The 17,187-nt window shown below is 33.8% G+C and overlaps 1 protein-coding gene across 5 annotated transcripts in view; it reads left to right on the top strand.

The window, feature by feature from the left end:
- Positions 1-17,187, top strand: part of Lrp1b (LDL receptor related protein 1B) — a 1,950,932-nt gene that overhangs the window by 1,666,780 nt on the left and 266,965 nt on the right. For all 5 annotated transcript variants that reach the window (XM_052726598.1, XM_052726596.1, XM_052726595.1 and 2 more), the window contains 3 exons: positions 3,181-3,303; positions 5,124-5,305; positions 13,360-13,559. In XM_052726598.1, the coding sequence (XP_052582558.1) occupies positions 3,181-3,303; positions 5,124-5,305; positions 13,360-13,559 (505 nt within the window). The remainder of the gene's footprint in view (positions 1-3,180; positions 3,304-5,123; positions 5,306-13,359; positions 13,560-17,187) is intronic.

The following is a 17,187-nucleotide window of genomic DNA, read 5'->3' as shown; positions in this document are numbered from 1 at the left end:
ATTTCCATTAAAAAGATGGTTACAAACCTCCCAGACACTTCATCATAAGAGGTGAAAGCATGAAAGAAGAGGAGGAGTCACAGGGTGACTTATACTAGTGTTTATGTGACTTTTCTGTTAGGAACCTATCTGTATAGATTATAACATTTCCACTTAACCACAGAATAGGACTTGAGTGAAACTCTTGTGAAACCAAGTTTTCCTCTCGGTACTGGACAATCTCAACCCCCGCTCCAAGCTCTTGTATTTCATGTGTTGGCTTTGGAATATTTTCCAGATAGACAAAGCTGCACAGTGAGATGCATGAGAGGACAGAGCTGCCATTGGGCTGCCAGTTCTTCAAGAGCCTCAGAGGTGGTGTCATAGCTGATTCTTGGGCAAAAGTCTGGGTTAAAATGTGGTGATATTATGTTCCCCAAAATATTGTCCACCCTAGTAAACTTATCTGGGGTCAGAGAACAGAACAGCCACTAGATATAGAGGTCAGAAAATGGTGGCACACACGCCTTTAATCCTAGCATTCCAGAGGCATAGATCCGCCTGGATCTCTGTGAGTTCAAGGCCACACTGGAAACAGCCAGGCATGGTAACAAGAGCCTTTAATCCCAGGATGTGATGGCAGAAAGGTATCTAAGGCATGAGGACCACGAACTAGAGCTGGTTAAGGTTGTAAACTTTTAGCAGCAGTTCAGCTGAGACTGATTTGGACAAGGACACAGAAGCTTCCAGTCTAAGGAAACAGGATCAGCTGAGGAACTGGCAAGGTGAGGAAGCTGTGGCTTGTTCTGCTTTTCTGATCTTCCATCTTTAACCCAATACCTGGCTCCAGGTTTGTTTTTATTAATAAGACTTTCTAAGATTAGTGCTACATCACAAAGCAAACAGTTGTGCTTCCTTTGAGGACTCTGTTATGGGGCCCCAATTCATTTATTTTGATTTATTTTGTCTTACTGGGTTTTATTTATTTTAATTTTCAAGTTAGCAAGCCAATATTGATTTCATTATGACATTTTATACTTTGTTCTTATTCATAGCCTTCCCCTACTTTTCTCCCCTGTTGCCCTGTCTTTTTCTTACTGCTCCATTTCTGCTTCACTAGGCCTTCTACTTCTAATTAGAATATAAAATAGAAGAGGAGAGTTCCCCAGGTCACAGAAATGAAGCTGGAATGAAATTACCCTTAAAATGAGCTTTGTGAGGACAGAGTTGCAAAGCCTTGACAGCCATGATGAAGCCATAAATTAGGAGAACATTAGAAGAGATAGTTACTAGGTACAGCATGATGGGGATCCTGAAGGAAGAGAAAGGCTCACCAGTTTTGGAGAAGAAAAGGATTTGCTGACTTTTATAGGTCTTCTGGGTGTGATTTAGGGTTAGGGTTAGTGTTAGAACTGCCTGCATCTTTTCTGTTCTCACTGCACTGAATAATAGTCCTCTTCCTTATATCCCCACAAGTAATTGTTGCTATGTTTCCTTTTAAAATTTCTAATTAGTTTTTTATTTATGTTTATTTTCATGCAATATAGTTTGACCATATTCTATCCTCTCCCCAAATCCTCCATAATTTCCCCATCTCCTTAGCAACCTAACTTCATGTTATGACTTTTTCTCCATAAATAAATAAATAAATAAATAAATAAATAAATAAATAAATAAATATCATAATAAGCAAACATAAAATCCAATGAGACAGAAATTACCAAAACAAAATTTGCACCAAAAAAAAAATAGAATTGATTTTGTGTTAGCCAACTATTCCTGGGCATGGATGGGGCTTTCTCCAGAGTAAGGGTGATAGACCCTGTAACACTCCCTTAGAGAAAGCTGATTTTTCCTCTCCCAGCAGATAACAGTTGCAAATAGCTCCTTGGTTAGGTTGGGATTTATGTCCTCTCCTCCTCTCCATGCTGGAATTTTGTCTGTTTTGTGTCTTAGATGATCTTGTACTTTTTTGATGTCATGTTTTCCCACATCAATTTCAATAGTCTGCTCTTGTATTAAGACCTTTGATCTCCAGCTGTCAGTCCAGAGTCTGTGAGCTACCACAAGTTCTGGTCAACTGTCTCTGTGGTTTTCCGCATCATGATCTTGACCTCCCCACCCCTTACTCATATGATCCTTCCTCCCTCTCTTCAACTGTTTTCCAGGATCTCAGCCCAGTGCTTGGCTGTGGTCCAGGATCTCAGCCCAGTGCTTGGCTGTGGTTCTCTGCATCTGCTTCCATCAGTTACTGGATGTAGGTTCTATGAAGACAATTGTGGTAGTTGTTAATCTGATTACAGGACCAAACTAGGCCCTCTGAATGTGAGTGACAGTTGTGAGGCTTGATCTGTTTGTGGGGCCCCTGGCAGTGGGACCAGGACTTATCCCTGGTGCACAAACTGGAATTTTGGAATACATTCCCTATGGTGGGATACCTTGCTCAGCCTGATGTATTGGGGAGGGACTAGGCACTGACTCAACTAGGTATATCAGACATTGTTGACTACCCAAGAGAAGCCTTACCCTCCTCTGAGGAGTGGATGGCAGGGGGAGATGTGGGGCAGGAGAAGGGGAGATCGGGGGAACTGAGGATGGTATGTAAAATGAAAAAAAAAAGACCTTTAATCATACTTCAAGAGTTTGGACACAGACAAAGGCACGGATTTCATGCTGTAACTTTCTCTCTTTAAAAATTGTTTGTTTTTTCACATTGTTTGGTGTTTATTTGAAAGACTGTAAATATTGGGAAACTTTTGTCTGTTATTGGGACTTTATTTTCAAATGAATAATGTATCTTTTAAGAGTGTGATATGAAGAAAATGTAGACATTATCTTCTTAAAATATTTGTCACAATGCAAGTCAAGGAGCTTGATCTGTCCTTCCTCAATTCTATGTGTCATGCTTTGTTCAAGTCCATGGGAAGCCTGCCCTTTTCTGAATGGTGAAGTAGGAGGAGTGGAAGGAGAGGGGGTATTTGGGAAGTAGGGATGTAGGATGGAGGAGGGAGGGGAAACTGTGGTCAGTATGTAAAATAAATGAAAAAAAAGTTATGTATATAAAGTATAAAAATATTTGTCACAAATGTTAGAGTAATATGTAAGTATTTATATTCAAAGAGAGATGATTTCTCTGGATCCTAACCATTAGAAATAATATTTACTAATTGTTATTGAATGTGTGCTTTTTCTTACTTTCAGGGATTAAACAATGTTATTGCTATCGACTTTGATTATAGAGAAGAGTTCATATATTGGATTGATTCTAGCAGACCCAATGGAAGTCGGATAAACAGAATGTGTCTAAATGGCAGTGACATCAAGGTAACTGCCTATTATATAGAAGGGATTAATGAATACCTCTTTGATATTATTGACTAGGATATAGAATCATATTTGATAGCAAATCATTTATTATAGATAATATTAGCTTGAATTCAATTTCATACTTTGTGGAAATTAATGAATATTTAAATTTGTAAAATGAGGTTTTATTGTCATGTTCTATTTTAATACTAGTTCTTGCAATTGGATAAGATTTACTTGCAACAAACACTAGAGTGTAGATTAAATTTTTAGGACTGCTAAAATTTAGTTAGCTGGAAATTGTTGAATGTACATGTGTACAATTATGAATGGTTTTGTTAGCTCACAATTAAATACCTGTCACATTCTAGATATGAGCTACTTGGTACCACTTCAATGTTACCCTAAGTTTTAAATAAAAATATTAGTTCAATGTATGTGCTGTAAGATATAATATACAGAACTTGTTATGAGCTTGAGAGATGTCTCAGCGCTAAGAGACTTGATAGTCTTGCAGAGGACTCAGTTTCAGTTCCCAGCACCAACATAAGGCAGCACACAAATGCCTGTAACTCTAGTTCCAGGGGAGCCAAAGTTCTATCTGCCCTCTGCGGGTACCAAGCATGCAAGTGGTACACATACATAGACACTTGCAGGTGCTGACATGTACACATATAAATAAATAAATAAATTTAGAAGAAGCTTCAAATAGATAAAACTCAATTCTTTTTATGTTTATGTAATTATTTTTCATGGAAGCAGCAATTTTGAAAACATTAGTGAAATTTTAAAGTACATGTAAATGAGGTATGGGTTCCTGTGATCCAGGGTGAATGTATGAAGCCTATGACTAACAGCAGGTTGGCTTCACAGATCAATGGCTGTAATTCAAAGAATGAGCAGATTTTGTTCTTTCATAAATTTTGAAAGTCTGCATAAAAATCTTAGAAATTTACATTGCTCAAACTCAATTATGTGTTTTCTTGCAAGAGCTGTTTTTAATAATGGTCACTTTTATATTTTGAAGATGCCTGAGTTTTTTAAGTTACAACCTTCCAACCCTTATTCTACTGTAACTTTAAACAATGCTGCATTGTGAGTTTTAAAAAAATATCACCCTTCTTTCCCAAGGGTAACTAGTTCATTGATGTTCATTGAACCGTCAGCAATGTCAATTTTCAAATTTGGAATTTGGAAAAAAAAAGAAGCAAGTATGTCTTGCTGTGAAAACACTAGGGCAATATCATGGCTGCTTCAAACCCTCTTGCTTCACATTGTCATTACCTCTGGCTGTTTAGAGAAAGGATAACTCCAAAACTCTATTTCTACCTGGTTGTGTTCAAACATAGTGCTCACTCCTGTCTCTTACTGCAGTGTTGTATAGGGCAGGGGGATTTATGAGAATGGGGAGCATATTACCAAAGCCATGACAGCATCTGTTAAAGTAAATATTAATGTCTGTTTGTGTGTGTGTGTGTGTGTGTGTGTGTGTGTGTGTGTGTGTGTGTGTGTGTGATAGAAAGTTTACCCCAAAGTTTGAGAGGATGAGCAGATAAACTCTAATGAAATGAGGTCATCAACTATGCATCTACTTAGTATCTTTTTATTTGGGTTACTTTTTTCTATGAATGCATATGTAACTTCTAGAATTCTAAATGCACATTGTATAACTTCTTTTTAGTAAGTAATGCATTGTAATAAATTGTTCTCCTCTTTATCTAAATTTAATTTCTGCAGTTTAAATAGAGTTCTGTATCTCAATAAAAATCAAGAAACAATTGCTCGATTCTTATTGAAGCCATTTATACCGTTAACTTTCTAAATTCTTATTTTGTTAGGTAGTGCATAACACTGCTGTTCCCAATGCACTTGCTGTGGATTGGATTGGAAAAAACCTCTACTGGTCTGACACAGAGAAAAGGATAATTGAAGTATCCAAACTCAATGGCTTGTACCCTACTGTGCTTGTTAGCAAAAGGCTGAAGTTTCCCAGGGACCTGTCTTTAGATCCTCGAGCCGGGTTTGTAAAACTGTTAAAAATCTTAAAGCTTTAGACTATACCCAACTGTGCCAATTCTCTAGACAAATTAATATGAAAATTAAAGTAATATATGAATGTGTAGACTTTTTTACGTTCAAGCCTAGTAAATATGGCCATAGCATAAAAGCAAAAAATTTAGAAGCTATTTAAAAATATCTGCATTCTAAGTATTTGAACAAGATTTTTTTTCTAAGCAATCAATTAAATGAATAATAATAATAATAATAAAAGATTTAACTGATGTTGATGCCTCAAAGTGTAAAAAAGGGAAGACAGAGGACTCTAAAATAGTTTTCAGTGTTTATTTGGTCAAAGCTATAAACAGCATAAGCACTCCTTTTATAGCAGAAGACATAATTGGTACCCATAGATAGTAAGTGGCACTGCATCATCAAATGCATTCAAGAGGAAAAGCAGAGGGCCATGGGAAAGACTGGTGCTGGAGCATGAGAATGGGGAATGCATTGCAGACTTTTCTGACAAGCAGATCATACCCATTAATGTGTCAAGCTGTATGGTGTGTGGTGACAATCTATAGATTATAACTATTTTCATTCACTTCCAAATACGTTGTTTTGAAAGATATATAAGACTTTGCATTTTACACTATAATGTAGCATAATTACATGCTCAAAATTACTTCTATAGAAGTTCAACCTACCTAACATATTTGTTAACATAACAAATTTAGAGAAAGCTGGTTGTGATCAAACAGAACACCTTCAGAGAAGTCCATAGAGGATTAGTGTAGCACTCTAAAATTACTATACAAAGTACGTTTTGCTAAGTAACTTCATTTATCATACTGTAGCCACCATTAGATTTTGGTTATTGCTAATATAGCTATCTCTGTTTTATGTCCCTCTTGTTTATAACTGGAAAATTATGATGTAATAATACATTTTATAGCTTAATTTTAAGCATTAATTTGGCTGAACTATATGGAATCAGACAAGATTTGCATTGTGCTTCTGTTTCCAAGTTAGCATTCACATTTCAACTTTTCACTACGTAGTTACATAATTATTTGATTATATTTTAAAATATTTTACTTATTATATCAATATAATGGTTAAAAGAATTTTAACAAAAACAATTATAAGTGAGTGTTTCTATGAGTGTTTCAGTAATTATTGGCTAGATATTCTGAATTAGCCTCCATCTGTATTCATTCATAAGTTTGTGACTAATTTGATTGTTTTGCCATTTTATCAGAATTTTTTTGTTTGGATGTCTAATTTGTTGTACTGCTTAAAAACTCAATTAAACTGATCTGGCTTCTTCTTCATGCCATTAAAGGTCCTTCACTTCTTATGAAAGGAACATTGCCTGTTTATAAACATAAACATCCTTTCAGAATTTCTTGTTTATGAATCAAAGTCTGCTCCTAGTCCAGTGAGTGTAGCTGATAAAACTATGGGTTTTATTTCTCCCACGATACAGTTATTACCTCATAAACTGAAGGGAGCCTTCAGTTATCATCAACATAAACCCATCATTAAAAATATCAGTTGAAATAGTGAAGTATAAATTATTGAGGATGCTATAAAAGACTCCTTTGATTTCAATTTTGGATAGTATTTGTAGTATAATACATGTATACCATTTTATAACCAAAGAAATAGATAAAATTATATCTTTTTATGGAAAAAGCACCAATTTTAAAAACGACAATTTAACAGTACTATTTTTAACACTGTTTTCTGATTCCCCAGAGCAAGACAATAAAAGATCTGGATTTTTGCAGATGTAAAAAGAGCTTCAGGCAGAGAATGCCATTCCTCTATAAAATGTTGTACGGTCCCAATTCAAAGATGCCATCTAAATATATAAAATTATTTAATAAAAATATAGCTAAGCCATTCGACATCATATTATTACTGTGATATGCATGTGGGTTAAAATGTGCCATTGCAACTAACCTCTTATTTTCTGGAGAGGTATGAGTTCTTTCCAGACATTTGGTGAAAGGTAAGTCAAGAATTGATGGGATCACTGATCTATTTAATGCTATGAAACAACCAAACTTTGAAGAGGCATTTGGTAGCTTCTTTCTAAATTTGTCTCAGAGAAAGATATGATTATATTTAAAGCTTTTCCTATACTATATATAAGAACATTTAATCTCAAACTAGTTAAGTGACTTTCTCAAAATCATTTAATTGATACATTATTAACCTGGGGCTTTAATTTAGTTTCAAGGTTGTGACCCCACATTTTTTTCTACTAAGTCACATTAAAGTTTAAGTAACAAAATGACCACCATGGCTTGAGGTTGTATTTTCCAGGAAACAGCCAAACAAAGGGGAAAAAAGCTTGAGGCACACAAGTCTTGCATTAAACCTTCTGAATAGTGAAACCTTGTTTAATAAAAGTACTCTGCATGATGAATTTGTAATACACTACCTAAATCATTATAAGCATTCCTTATTCTTTGAAGTGCGGGGTCTCAAACACACTACCCTGAGCTATTTTAGTGAGCTATAGCCTTAGCTCTATACTTTATGTCCAAAAATACATTTCTGCTTAGATTTTTTTCCTAATGATCTATTAACTATCTTCTGAAATAATAGCATGTGCCATTCTGATTTTGAAATATATAATGAGTACATGTAAAAGGCACATCTCATCTATATCCATTATTGCCTATAAATGTGATGATAATGCAAATCATTTCATAAAAATTATTTTATACTTATGTACTTTAGCTTATGTCAGTTCTTCCAAGAATTTGGGAAATATAAGAAAAGATGTAAAGGAAGGAAAGAGGCTGGCTTGTTGACCTACTGGGATGAGAATTCCCGTATATTGTGTTTAGCCAGTTGTAATAATATAATTTTTCCAAGAACACCAGAATTATCATTTCCTATGTGAAATTTCTTAGATGTGTCTAAGTGAACACTAAATACTGAACACTAAATTATAAAACTGTCTTTAATTATGAATTCCTTATCTTTACTTCTAGAAGTGAGTATCTTTAGCTTAAAGAGCACAGTATATCCATGGTGTCTGGTAAAGTTACCATAGAGTCAGACAATAAACAGGTAATTGCATATACACAAGACCTTGGGGTCATAGCTCTAGAGACATGTACCCATACCTCTGCAAAAGCATATACATATTTGAACTGGAAATGACCTACATGTTCCAAAGAAAGCTCTCGTAAAGAAGGAATTCTTGCTGTGAGGTAATGAGAAGCCAAGATAAAAATTTAATTTCTAATTTTATGTTCAAAGCAAATAAATATTTTTTTAAACTTTGCAGTTACATTAAAACACTTCTCTCACTATTTTTAAAATTATAAATAATTGAGTACAGTATATTTCTATTGAGGTATAATCCACAAAAAATGAACACACATGATTATTTTAACTACTCAGATTTAGAGTTAAATTTAGGAGAAAGAAGCCTCTCTAATTTCGTTACCTGAATTCTAAGAAAAACAGTAAACCTGCGATATTTGTAATTTAGTTCATTTCAAGCAACCACATTTTCAAGACCACAGAGTCTGTTGTTATGGTTACAGATATTCTTTTGAATATTAATACATAGTGTAATTACACAATAGGTACCATTTGGGGCTAAGACTTTCTTATGTGATCTTGGATAAATATTGTTTATTACTTGGAACAATTTCTAAATGTTTTCATTGAAGGATTGATTCTCATATTAATTATCATGAATAAATTTTTTGCATAGGTAATTATTTGGACATTCTATTGTGGAGGTAAAAAACCCATTTTGCTTATAGAAGATGCACTAACAAATTTCAAAAATACATGTACACTAAATCATTCTTATATACCCAAGGAGAAGATGCTGTGCCTTCAGAAGGTAACAGGAGATCCTGTTAAGAGCACTCATACTCAGTGGAATGGTATCATCCCTCAACAATAGAAATTTTTTTTAATATTGTTCCATTTAATGAGTTTTTTATTTGGGAAGTCAAGCGATAATATATATGAAATCCAGGAACATAGTACAGTTGTATAGGTATAATCTGATATAACAAGTATCCTACAGGGTGGGTACTATTAAAACAAAAGCATATTTATTCATACATGCCATATGTAAGGTGTTGGATAATAAGATAATATTTCTGAATTCTCACTAATAGGCTTATTTATTATCTGAATTTGTTTTAAGTATTAGCACCACCTACCCTTTGCATAATGGCCTTATAAAAATAAGTTACTATTGATTTTTTCAAGATTTTATATATTTTAAGGCTCATGAAAATTAATTAAACTTAGTTTCACACAGTCATGGGAAGGCTTGGAATTTGAATGAAAGCAGCATTTTTCTCGGGTTTGCTTCCTTAAGACTCCACATACCACTTCTTTGAGAAGATGCTAGTCTGCATCCTACAGTGGACCAGAGTCCTTATTCTAATCACACAACTATCATGAAAGACTAGCAATTTATCATATATATATATAATATAATGGACTCATTCTGTGGCTCACATGACCATAAAGGCCTGAAAAAGTGATGTTCTATCCCTGTAAAACTGTCATGATCTGCAAATATGTCTTGCTGTGTTCAAAAATCTGAAAGGCTGCATCTCACAAGGAATTTCTAAGCTAATTATAAAGATAGGTTTCAGGTTAAAGTAAGCTCAAATTTCCTTAATAATTCCTCCAATTAACATACACTTTCTTTACTGTAATGGTAAAATATTCTGTCTTAATATTTTATGTCCACGTGTACTCAATTAGCTTGAGAAGCCATTGAAGGCAAACAAACTTTCTCATTCTACCTCCTAACCACCAGTGCTTAGACATATATGCTATATAGTGTGGCATCAAGGAGTTGTTGTATCACTATGAAGTCTTCCATCTGCTTAAATAGGGTATTAAGGTGTGTCTGCCATTGACTTTAGGAGAAGAGCTGTCTGATTGTGAGTCCAGGGACCCTATATCATCATGTATTATTCAACTATGCATGTAATAAAGCAAAATGATTTTGTCGCCTATTTATAGACTAATCCTGTAAAATGCTAAGGAAATAGATATCATTACCTGTCAGTGCCTAACAAGAGCAGACATACTTTTATTGTCCTGTTAAAGCCTCCCAGTGTCAGGTGGTGTGGTCATTTCTGAAGTGTGGGTTTTACAAAGCATTTCTCAACCATATCTCTTCAGACCTACCCTGGAAATAGGAACTAACAGTAGTCAAGAAATAAATTGTGGAAAGCAGAGAAAACAACATTAATTACATGTTCACAAACATATCTTTTAATTAAAGAAGCACATGTAAGACAAACGACAGGATGAAAGGCCAGAAGCAATAACTTGAAATTATAGCGAGGAACTGACTGGAACTGAGTCCACACATTTCAATAGCAAGGAATGATTGGGAGAAAATATTTAGTCCCTTGAATTAAATGAGGGCTTGAAATTCAGACGTTTTAGACCTTGGACAATCAAGAGCTTTTGAAAGCATATTAAACAGAAATTGGCTTTTAAGACATAAGCTTTTTAGATTCTACGTGACAACCTAGGGATGATTTGCAAATTTGATCAAGTGTAAAAGATCAATGGGAATGAAAATAAAAGTTGAGAATGATGTTTATATGGAATTTAGACCGTTTGAAATTCGTAATTTCATTAGCAGTTTCAGAATCATGACTTTCACATACAATAATTTTCAGTATTTCTACTGATTGCATTTAATGGAAAAAATTTTGTTTCATATGTTTTAAGCATAACTATAACTGTATGTATCCAAATGTTCATGATTAAATGGAAATACAAAGGGTATCTCTTTGAAACCATTCTGGATTTAACATAGAAATTATTGAAATGTTACTTTTATAACATATTTACTTATACAGCTCATAAAATGATGCATAAAGCACAAGTAAATTTACCAATATGAACTTTGTAAAAAGTCTGCAGGAGCATATCATATTTAGCAGGAAAAGGTTAATATCAGTACTCCCAAATCTGGTGTCAATAGGACAGAGGGAGTATGCTGGCTTATTGAAGGAAGGTGAACTGCTTGTCAGTATGAATTTCTTTTGGCCAAGTTTCTTACTTCCTGTCTTTCTCCACTCTGTAGTATGGAGAACAATGTGTTTCTCTATCAGTTTATGAGAAGGATGCGAGAGGTTTTTTTAGGTTATATTTTTTGTGGAAATATGCTGTTTTCAAAACAAAAAATAATCTTGGAATCAAAGACACAGAGCATCATTTTCTAAAGGATTTGGCAACTATCATTACTTGGTGGTATAAAAATTTCCAAGTGACGGGGCTGGAGAGATGGCTCAGAGGTTAAGAGCACTGACTGCTCTTCCAGAGGTCCTGAGTTCAATTCCCAGTGACCACATGGTGGCTCACAACCATCTGTAATGAGATCTGGTGCCCTCTTCTGGCCTGCAGACATACATGCTGTATACATAATAAATAAATAAATCTTAAAAAAAAAAATTTCCAAGTGAGTTCAAAATTAGAATAGATGAATGACCTTTCACTGTAACAAATCCAGAGTTGCCTTGTGAAAAGTTGACTTCACATTTCTAGATTTGTGTTCAAGTTTTCATCTTTAAGAATTCTCTTTAAAGCAATGTTTATAAACCTTCATGATCTTGAGGTTCTGATGCCCCTGCCTCCAATTCCTCAGTGATGGCATTAAGAGCATACACCCCTGTTCCTGATTTCTGTGGAGGTAGGATGGAACCCAAGGAAGGCATTCTACCGATTGAACTGAACCGCCAACCCCAAAGTCTTCTTTTTGTTTAGTTCTTATTAGAGATTTATTTCTCCTCACTATTCACAATACTTAAGTAGGACATCAATAATATTTGTAATATCAAAGAAAAATGTTAGGATTTCATGTGAAATGAGTACCAGCATGATGATTGTTTTATTTACAATGATAATTTATTTTAGCTCGTGTTTGATATATTTCTTCTGGAAACTTTTTAATTTCATTTATTTATTCCTTTCTCTCTTCAGCATTTGGATTTGAATTTTGGCCTTGCAGATGCTGGGCAAGTACTCTCTTAGTGAGCTACAGCACCAGCAATGGCTACTTTTAAATTTTAACCACATAGCACATTTTTTAAAACTCATATAGAATTATTTTTTACAATATAATCTTAGTTACAAATCTTTAAATCTGGAGAATTAAATGCTAAGGAGTTTACTTAGAAGTAAGAAAAGATCTAGAAAAACAGGATAGATTAATAAACTTCAAGTTTTGTTAAGGAAAGGACATAAAGTATCCAATAACTCAAATCTTCAATGATGGGATTTTCTAACTCAAGTAAAATTAGTTTAAATACAGCAGAATTTATCAGTAATGTGTTGCCTATCTATTTTTGTACTTCACAGAATTCAGTATTAATATTTAAATCAGGCTGATTGGTATTACTATCAACAGTACCAAGATAAATTTTACATTTTTGCTCTCTCCCCATTGTGTGTCGCAGACCTTCTGATACTGTAATTTATATAGATACAGGTGGCTCTTATAGGCTTGAGTTGTAGCTACTTTGAGAAGCAATCCATTTAATTTGATTTTTTAAAATTTCATCATGTAAATGTGATTATATTTACCTGTACAGTCATTCTCAATGATAACATTTACCAAACCAATGAAATGACTTCTATGGTTTAAGAAGCCAAAACCGACAGTAGATAGATAAAGGTAGATAGATGGATGATGCAACAATTGGTTGTTTTATTCTTATAATAGTAGAGATAACTGTCACAATTTTATGTTCAATAATTTTATGTATCTGTGAATTTGCAGGTGTAAAATAAGCTCATAATCTACATTTTTGTATATTAACAACATGATAAATGTTAAATGAATATCCCAATGTTATGTGTTTAATTTGAAAAACAAACAGAAATATAAGAAAAGTTTTCACTGAAGCCTGTCATGAGAGCCACAGTTCAGAGATACACCAAGAATTAATTTGGAAACAATGAAACAAAAAAAAAAAAAAAAAAAAAAAGAACATTGTGTGATGTTTTACTCCAGCAGCTTCTGTCGACGAAATGGCTATTGATTTTCTTTCCTAGGTATTTGTATTGGATTGACTGCTGTGAATATCCTCACATTGGCCGTGTCGGAATGGATGGAACCAATCAGAGTGTTGTCATAGAAACCAAGATTTCTAGACCAATGGCACTAACCATAGATTATGTCAACCATAGACTCTACTGGGCTGATGAAAATCACATTGAATTTAGCAACATGGATGGATCTCACAGACATAAAGGTTGGTCCAGCATTGTAGATAAGTCAGTATTTACAAGTGCAGAAAATACTATTTTTAAATATTTTTTTAATCAAACACATTTCTTAATTTAAGGTCACATTATATACATATATATAACTATAATATATATGTATATAATATATAATTTTGAAAGTGCCAGTTTCCTTTAATTGTACTTTTCTAAATTAACAAATGGGTGATGGTTTTCTAAATTAATATATACATGTAACCTAACTGAACTGGAATAGAAAAATACTTGATTGGAAATGTTAGTTTTTTATCGTACCATGTCAAATTAATACATTATTTAGTGTACAGTTATATACTACAGCAGCAGCAACAAACAATTTTCACATCAGGATAGCATTCAGGAAATTATACATATAATTCAAAATATAAAATTCAATACATCATTATTTTTAATTTCTATAATGTATTAGTTTCAAAATTATATCAAATTTGTAAAGGAATTTGACACAAGGAGAAATTATGAGCAGAAAAATGCATTTTAAGTAAAAATAGATGAAGACAAAATAATTAAAAAGAGGTAGGCATTTGATAGGTAAAGCTTCAGTAGAGGAGAGACAAACATGATATAGATATAGCAAGCTGCAAATTACTAACGTGAACTCTTAAAATGTTGGAAATCCATGTAGAATATTTTTTTCACTGATTAAAGCAGAAAGCCTGAAATTGTCCTGATTTTTTCACAAACTAACATTGCTTTGGTTATTTGACAATTTGGTGTCTACACATCTTCTCAAATACATGTGGTGCAGAGGACACGGTCCCTTGGTGCAATCTAATTTAGTGTAATTTCTCCTCTGTCCTCTAAGCTTAGAACAGAATTCAAGAACAAAGGAAAAAGAAGCAGAAAGGAAGGAAGGGAAGATGTTTGTTGCTTGTCAGGGAGACTCTGGAACTCTGTGCCGAAATGAGGACCTCAGAAGTCTGGAGCCATGAAAATCAAAAGAAAAGACATAAAATGTCCCAAAGCCTTAGCACCACTAATTTTTCCTAATACCCTCTATGCTGATATTTAAACAATTTCAACTTTCTAACAAGAATTGCTGAGAAGTTGTCAGAGATGCTCCTATACGAGAACGCAGTGATTAAGTAAGCATATGTAATGCACTTAAGTGTTGACAGTCTAACTATGAACGTTAAGAAATCCCACCAGGATTCAATTAGAGTAGACAATCAGTTAATGTGTAAGTTGAAACTTTGATCACAACAAAACCAAATCACAGTTATGCTTAGCTTTTAAAAATTCTCTTCTACCCAAGGAATCTAACAGCGAATGTTCCTTGTAGTCATAGGGTGACATATTCAAAGTTTTATCTGTCCCTATGAATGCTGAGACTACATTTTTACACCTATAAAATGGACTAGGCTTCTGTAAGTATATTAATCTGTGATAAAATTTACTGTACAGTGAAACACACAAGAGTATTTAATTGGTTGTCATATATTGAAAATATATTGCAGTATAAAATGTTTGCCTGTTCTTAATATGAACTGTGGACATTTGAATATTAAATATTAATAGGTAAAATAAGAGATGTATTAGAAAATATTGACTATATCCTCCAGATATATTTTAAAAATATGTCGTGTATGTTTCTGACTAATCCTCTGAGAGATTTAATATGAAATCAAATGCACGTTTACATGGTATCTGCACTCATTAGATTGGTGATGACTGAGTAGAGACACAAAACAGCAAAGTGATGTAGCACCATAATATTTAAAAATGAAATATTTGACAGAAAGATTATTTTATCATGGTGTTACTAAGTTTAAAAAAATATTTAAAAAAATAGTGTGAGGCACAAGAAGGGAGAGAAGTGAAGAGAAAATATGTTGTCTCAAGAAATATTTTCTGCTAAATAATCTAACAGAAAGACTACTGAGCCATTTTTGAGTGCCTTAGCTGCCAGTACCAGGTTACAGGATAATTACCTGGTACATCCTAATGTAGCCTGACTATAGCCTGACTTATGCTGACACCACAGCCTGTGAGAGGAAAGTTTCATTTACTGTATTGGTAAAGATGTCTTTTATTGCTCTAGGCACGGGAAGGAGGTGCATATCTGAGATAGAAAATGATACTTTTTGTTAATTTGAGTGACATTTTTCACTAACCACCTTTCCCTCTTATCTTGACAATTGTCATTACTCTTATTTATGCTGTTAAGATAGGAAGCCAAGCTCATTAGGCAAGGAATGTTAGTCTAACAAAAAAATGTGAGAGATGAGTAACAAAAGTTTCAGAACCACTTTCTTTCATACACCAAGTTTTAACAATGAGGATTATTGATCTTTAAATTAAACTCTTTAAAGATTTTTTTTGTTTATCCAGATTTTATCAATCTTAACCATAAAGTAGTTCTGTAAGTGAAGCCTTATTTGTATAGGGTTATTTATTTTTGAGATAGAGTCTCATGTATCCCAAGTTGGACTCAAACTTGTTACGTAGCTGAGGATGACCTTGAACTTGGGACATTAATGTCTCCATCTCCAGATTACAGACAGGCCAACATACCGGGTTCATATGGTGTTGGATGCTTGAGCCCAGGACTTCATGAGTATTAAGCAAGCACTCTATCAACTGCACTGCATTCCTACAAAATAATTTTTTATTGTTTGCCCAATTCATGAACCTCTGAGATTTCTAATTTCAGTGCTTTGAACAAGTGAAAGAATGCATCCATGTGCCCAGTCGTGTCCACTTGACTTTCTCTGTTCCTTCCTATTTAGACTCCTTTACCCAACTCACATTCCTTGGATCCTGACACAGTATTTTGTAAGAGTTCACAATATATTAATCAACATGCTGGCCTAGAAATGTCAAAATTTAATCTTATTTAGCCATGTTCACCATTCCTTAATCTACACACACACACACACACACACACACACACACACACACACACACACACACACTCACACACACACACTCATCTAAGCATATATTATATACTGTGTTTATAATTATATTATTTTATAAAACAACACAGGATAAAATATTAGTATTATGATTCAATATAGTAAAATGTTATATTGATCTTGGATTATTCTATATGTTTATTTTAAATTACATATTCATTGGTTCATCTAAGGTTGTTATTTTTATTTTTGAATTCCTTCCAGATCATCTATTCACCCATTCCACAATCACTGACCCTTTGTGAGATGCATTATACTAAACTTTGGAATTATGAAGATGAATAAGTCCCTGTTTTCAAATCAAAATTCAATGGGAAAAACTAGTTTTCAGATAAAGGTCTGATAGTATAAATGGAAACTGGCATAATGAAAGTTTTGTAGTACAGACAGCTCTAGGTTTTGGTGGGCTCTACCAGCCTTTCCACATGGGAAAATATGGAGCATTCTTCATACAGTGAAATGGCATATGCAAAGTATAACAGAATCTTGAATCATTGTAGCTGTTATATAATTTGTCTATGGCTGAAAGGGATAGAAAAAGTAGATAATGACTCAAATAAACAAGAACAAATTGGTGCCATATTTTGACAAGCCTATACTTTGTAAATTGGTAGCCATCCTTTAGGTTGTAGGGAGCCATTGATGGTGTTTAGTTTATAGAATGCTATTATTAGTTTTG

The sequence above is a fragment of the Peromyscus californicus genome, unplaced genomic scaffold (genome assembly GCF_007827085.1).
Source record: "Peromyscus californicus insignis strain IS unplaced genomic scaffold, ASM782708v3 Scaffold_7__1_contigs__length_154581171, whole genome shotgun sequence".
NCBI classification, from domain to species: domain Eukaryota; kingdom Metazoa; phylum Chordata; class Mammalia; order Rodentia; family Cricetidae; genus Peromyscus; species Peromyscus californicus.
The sequence above is the reverse complement of the archived record's forward strand: the minus strand, read 5'-3'. Positions and strand labels throughout refer to the sequence as shown.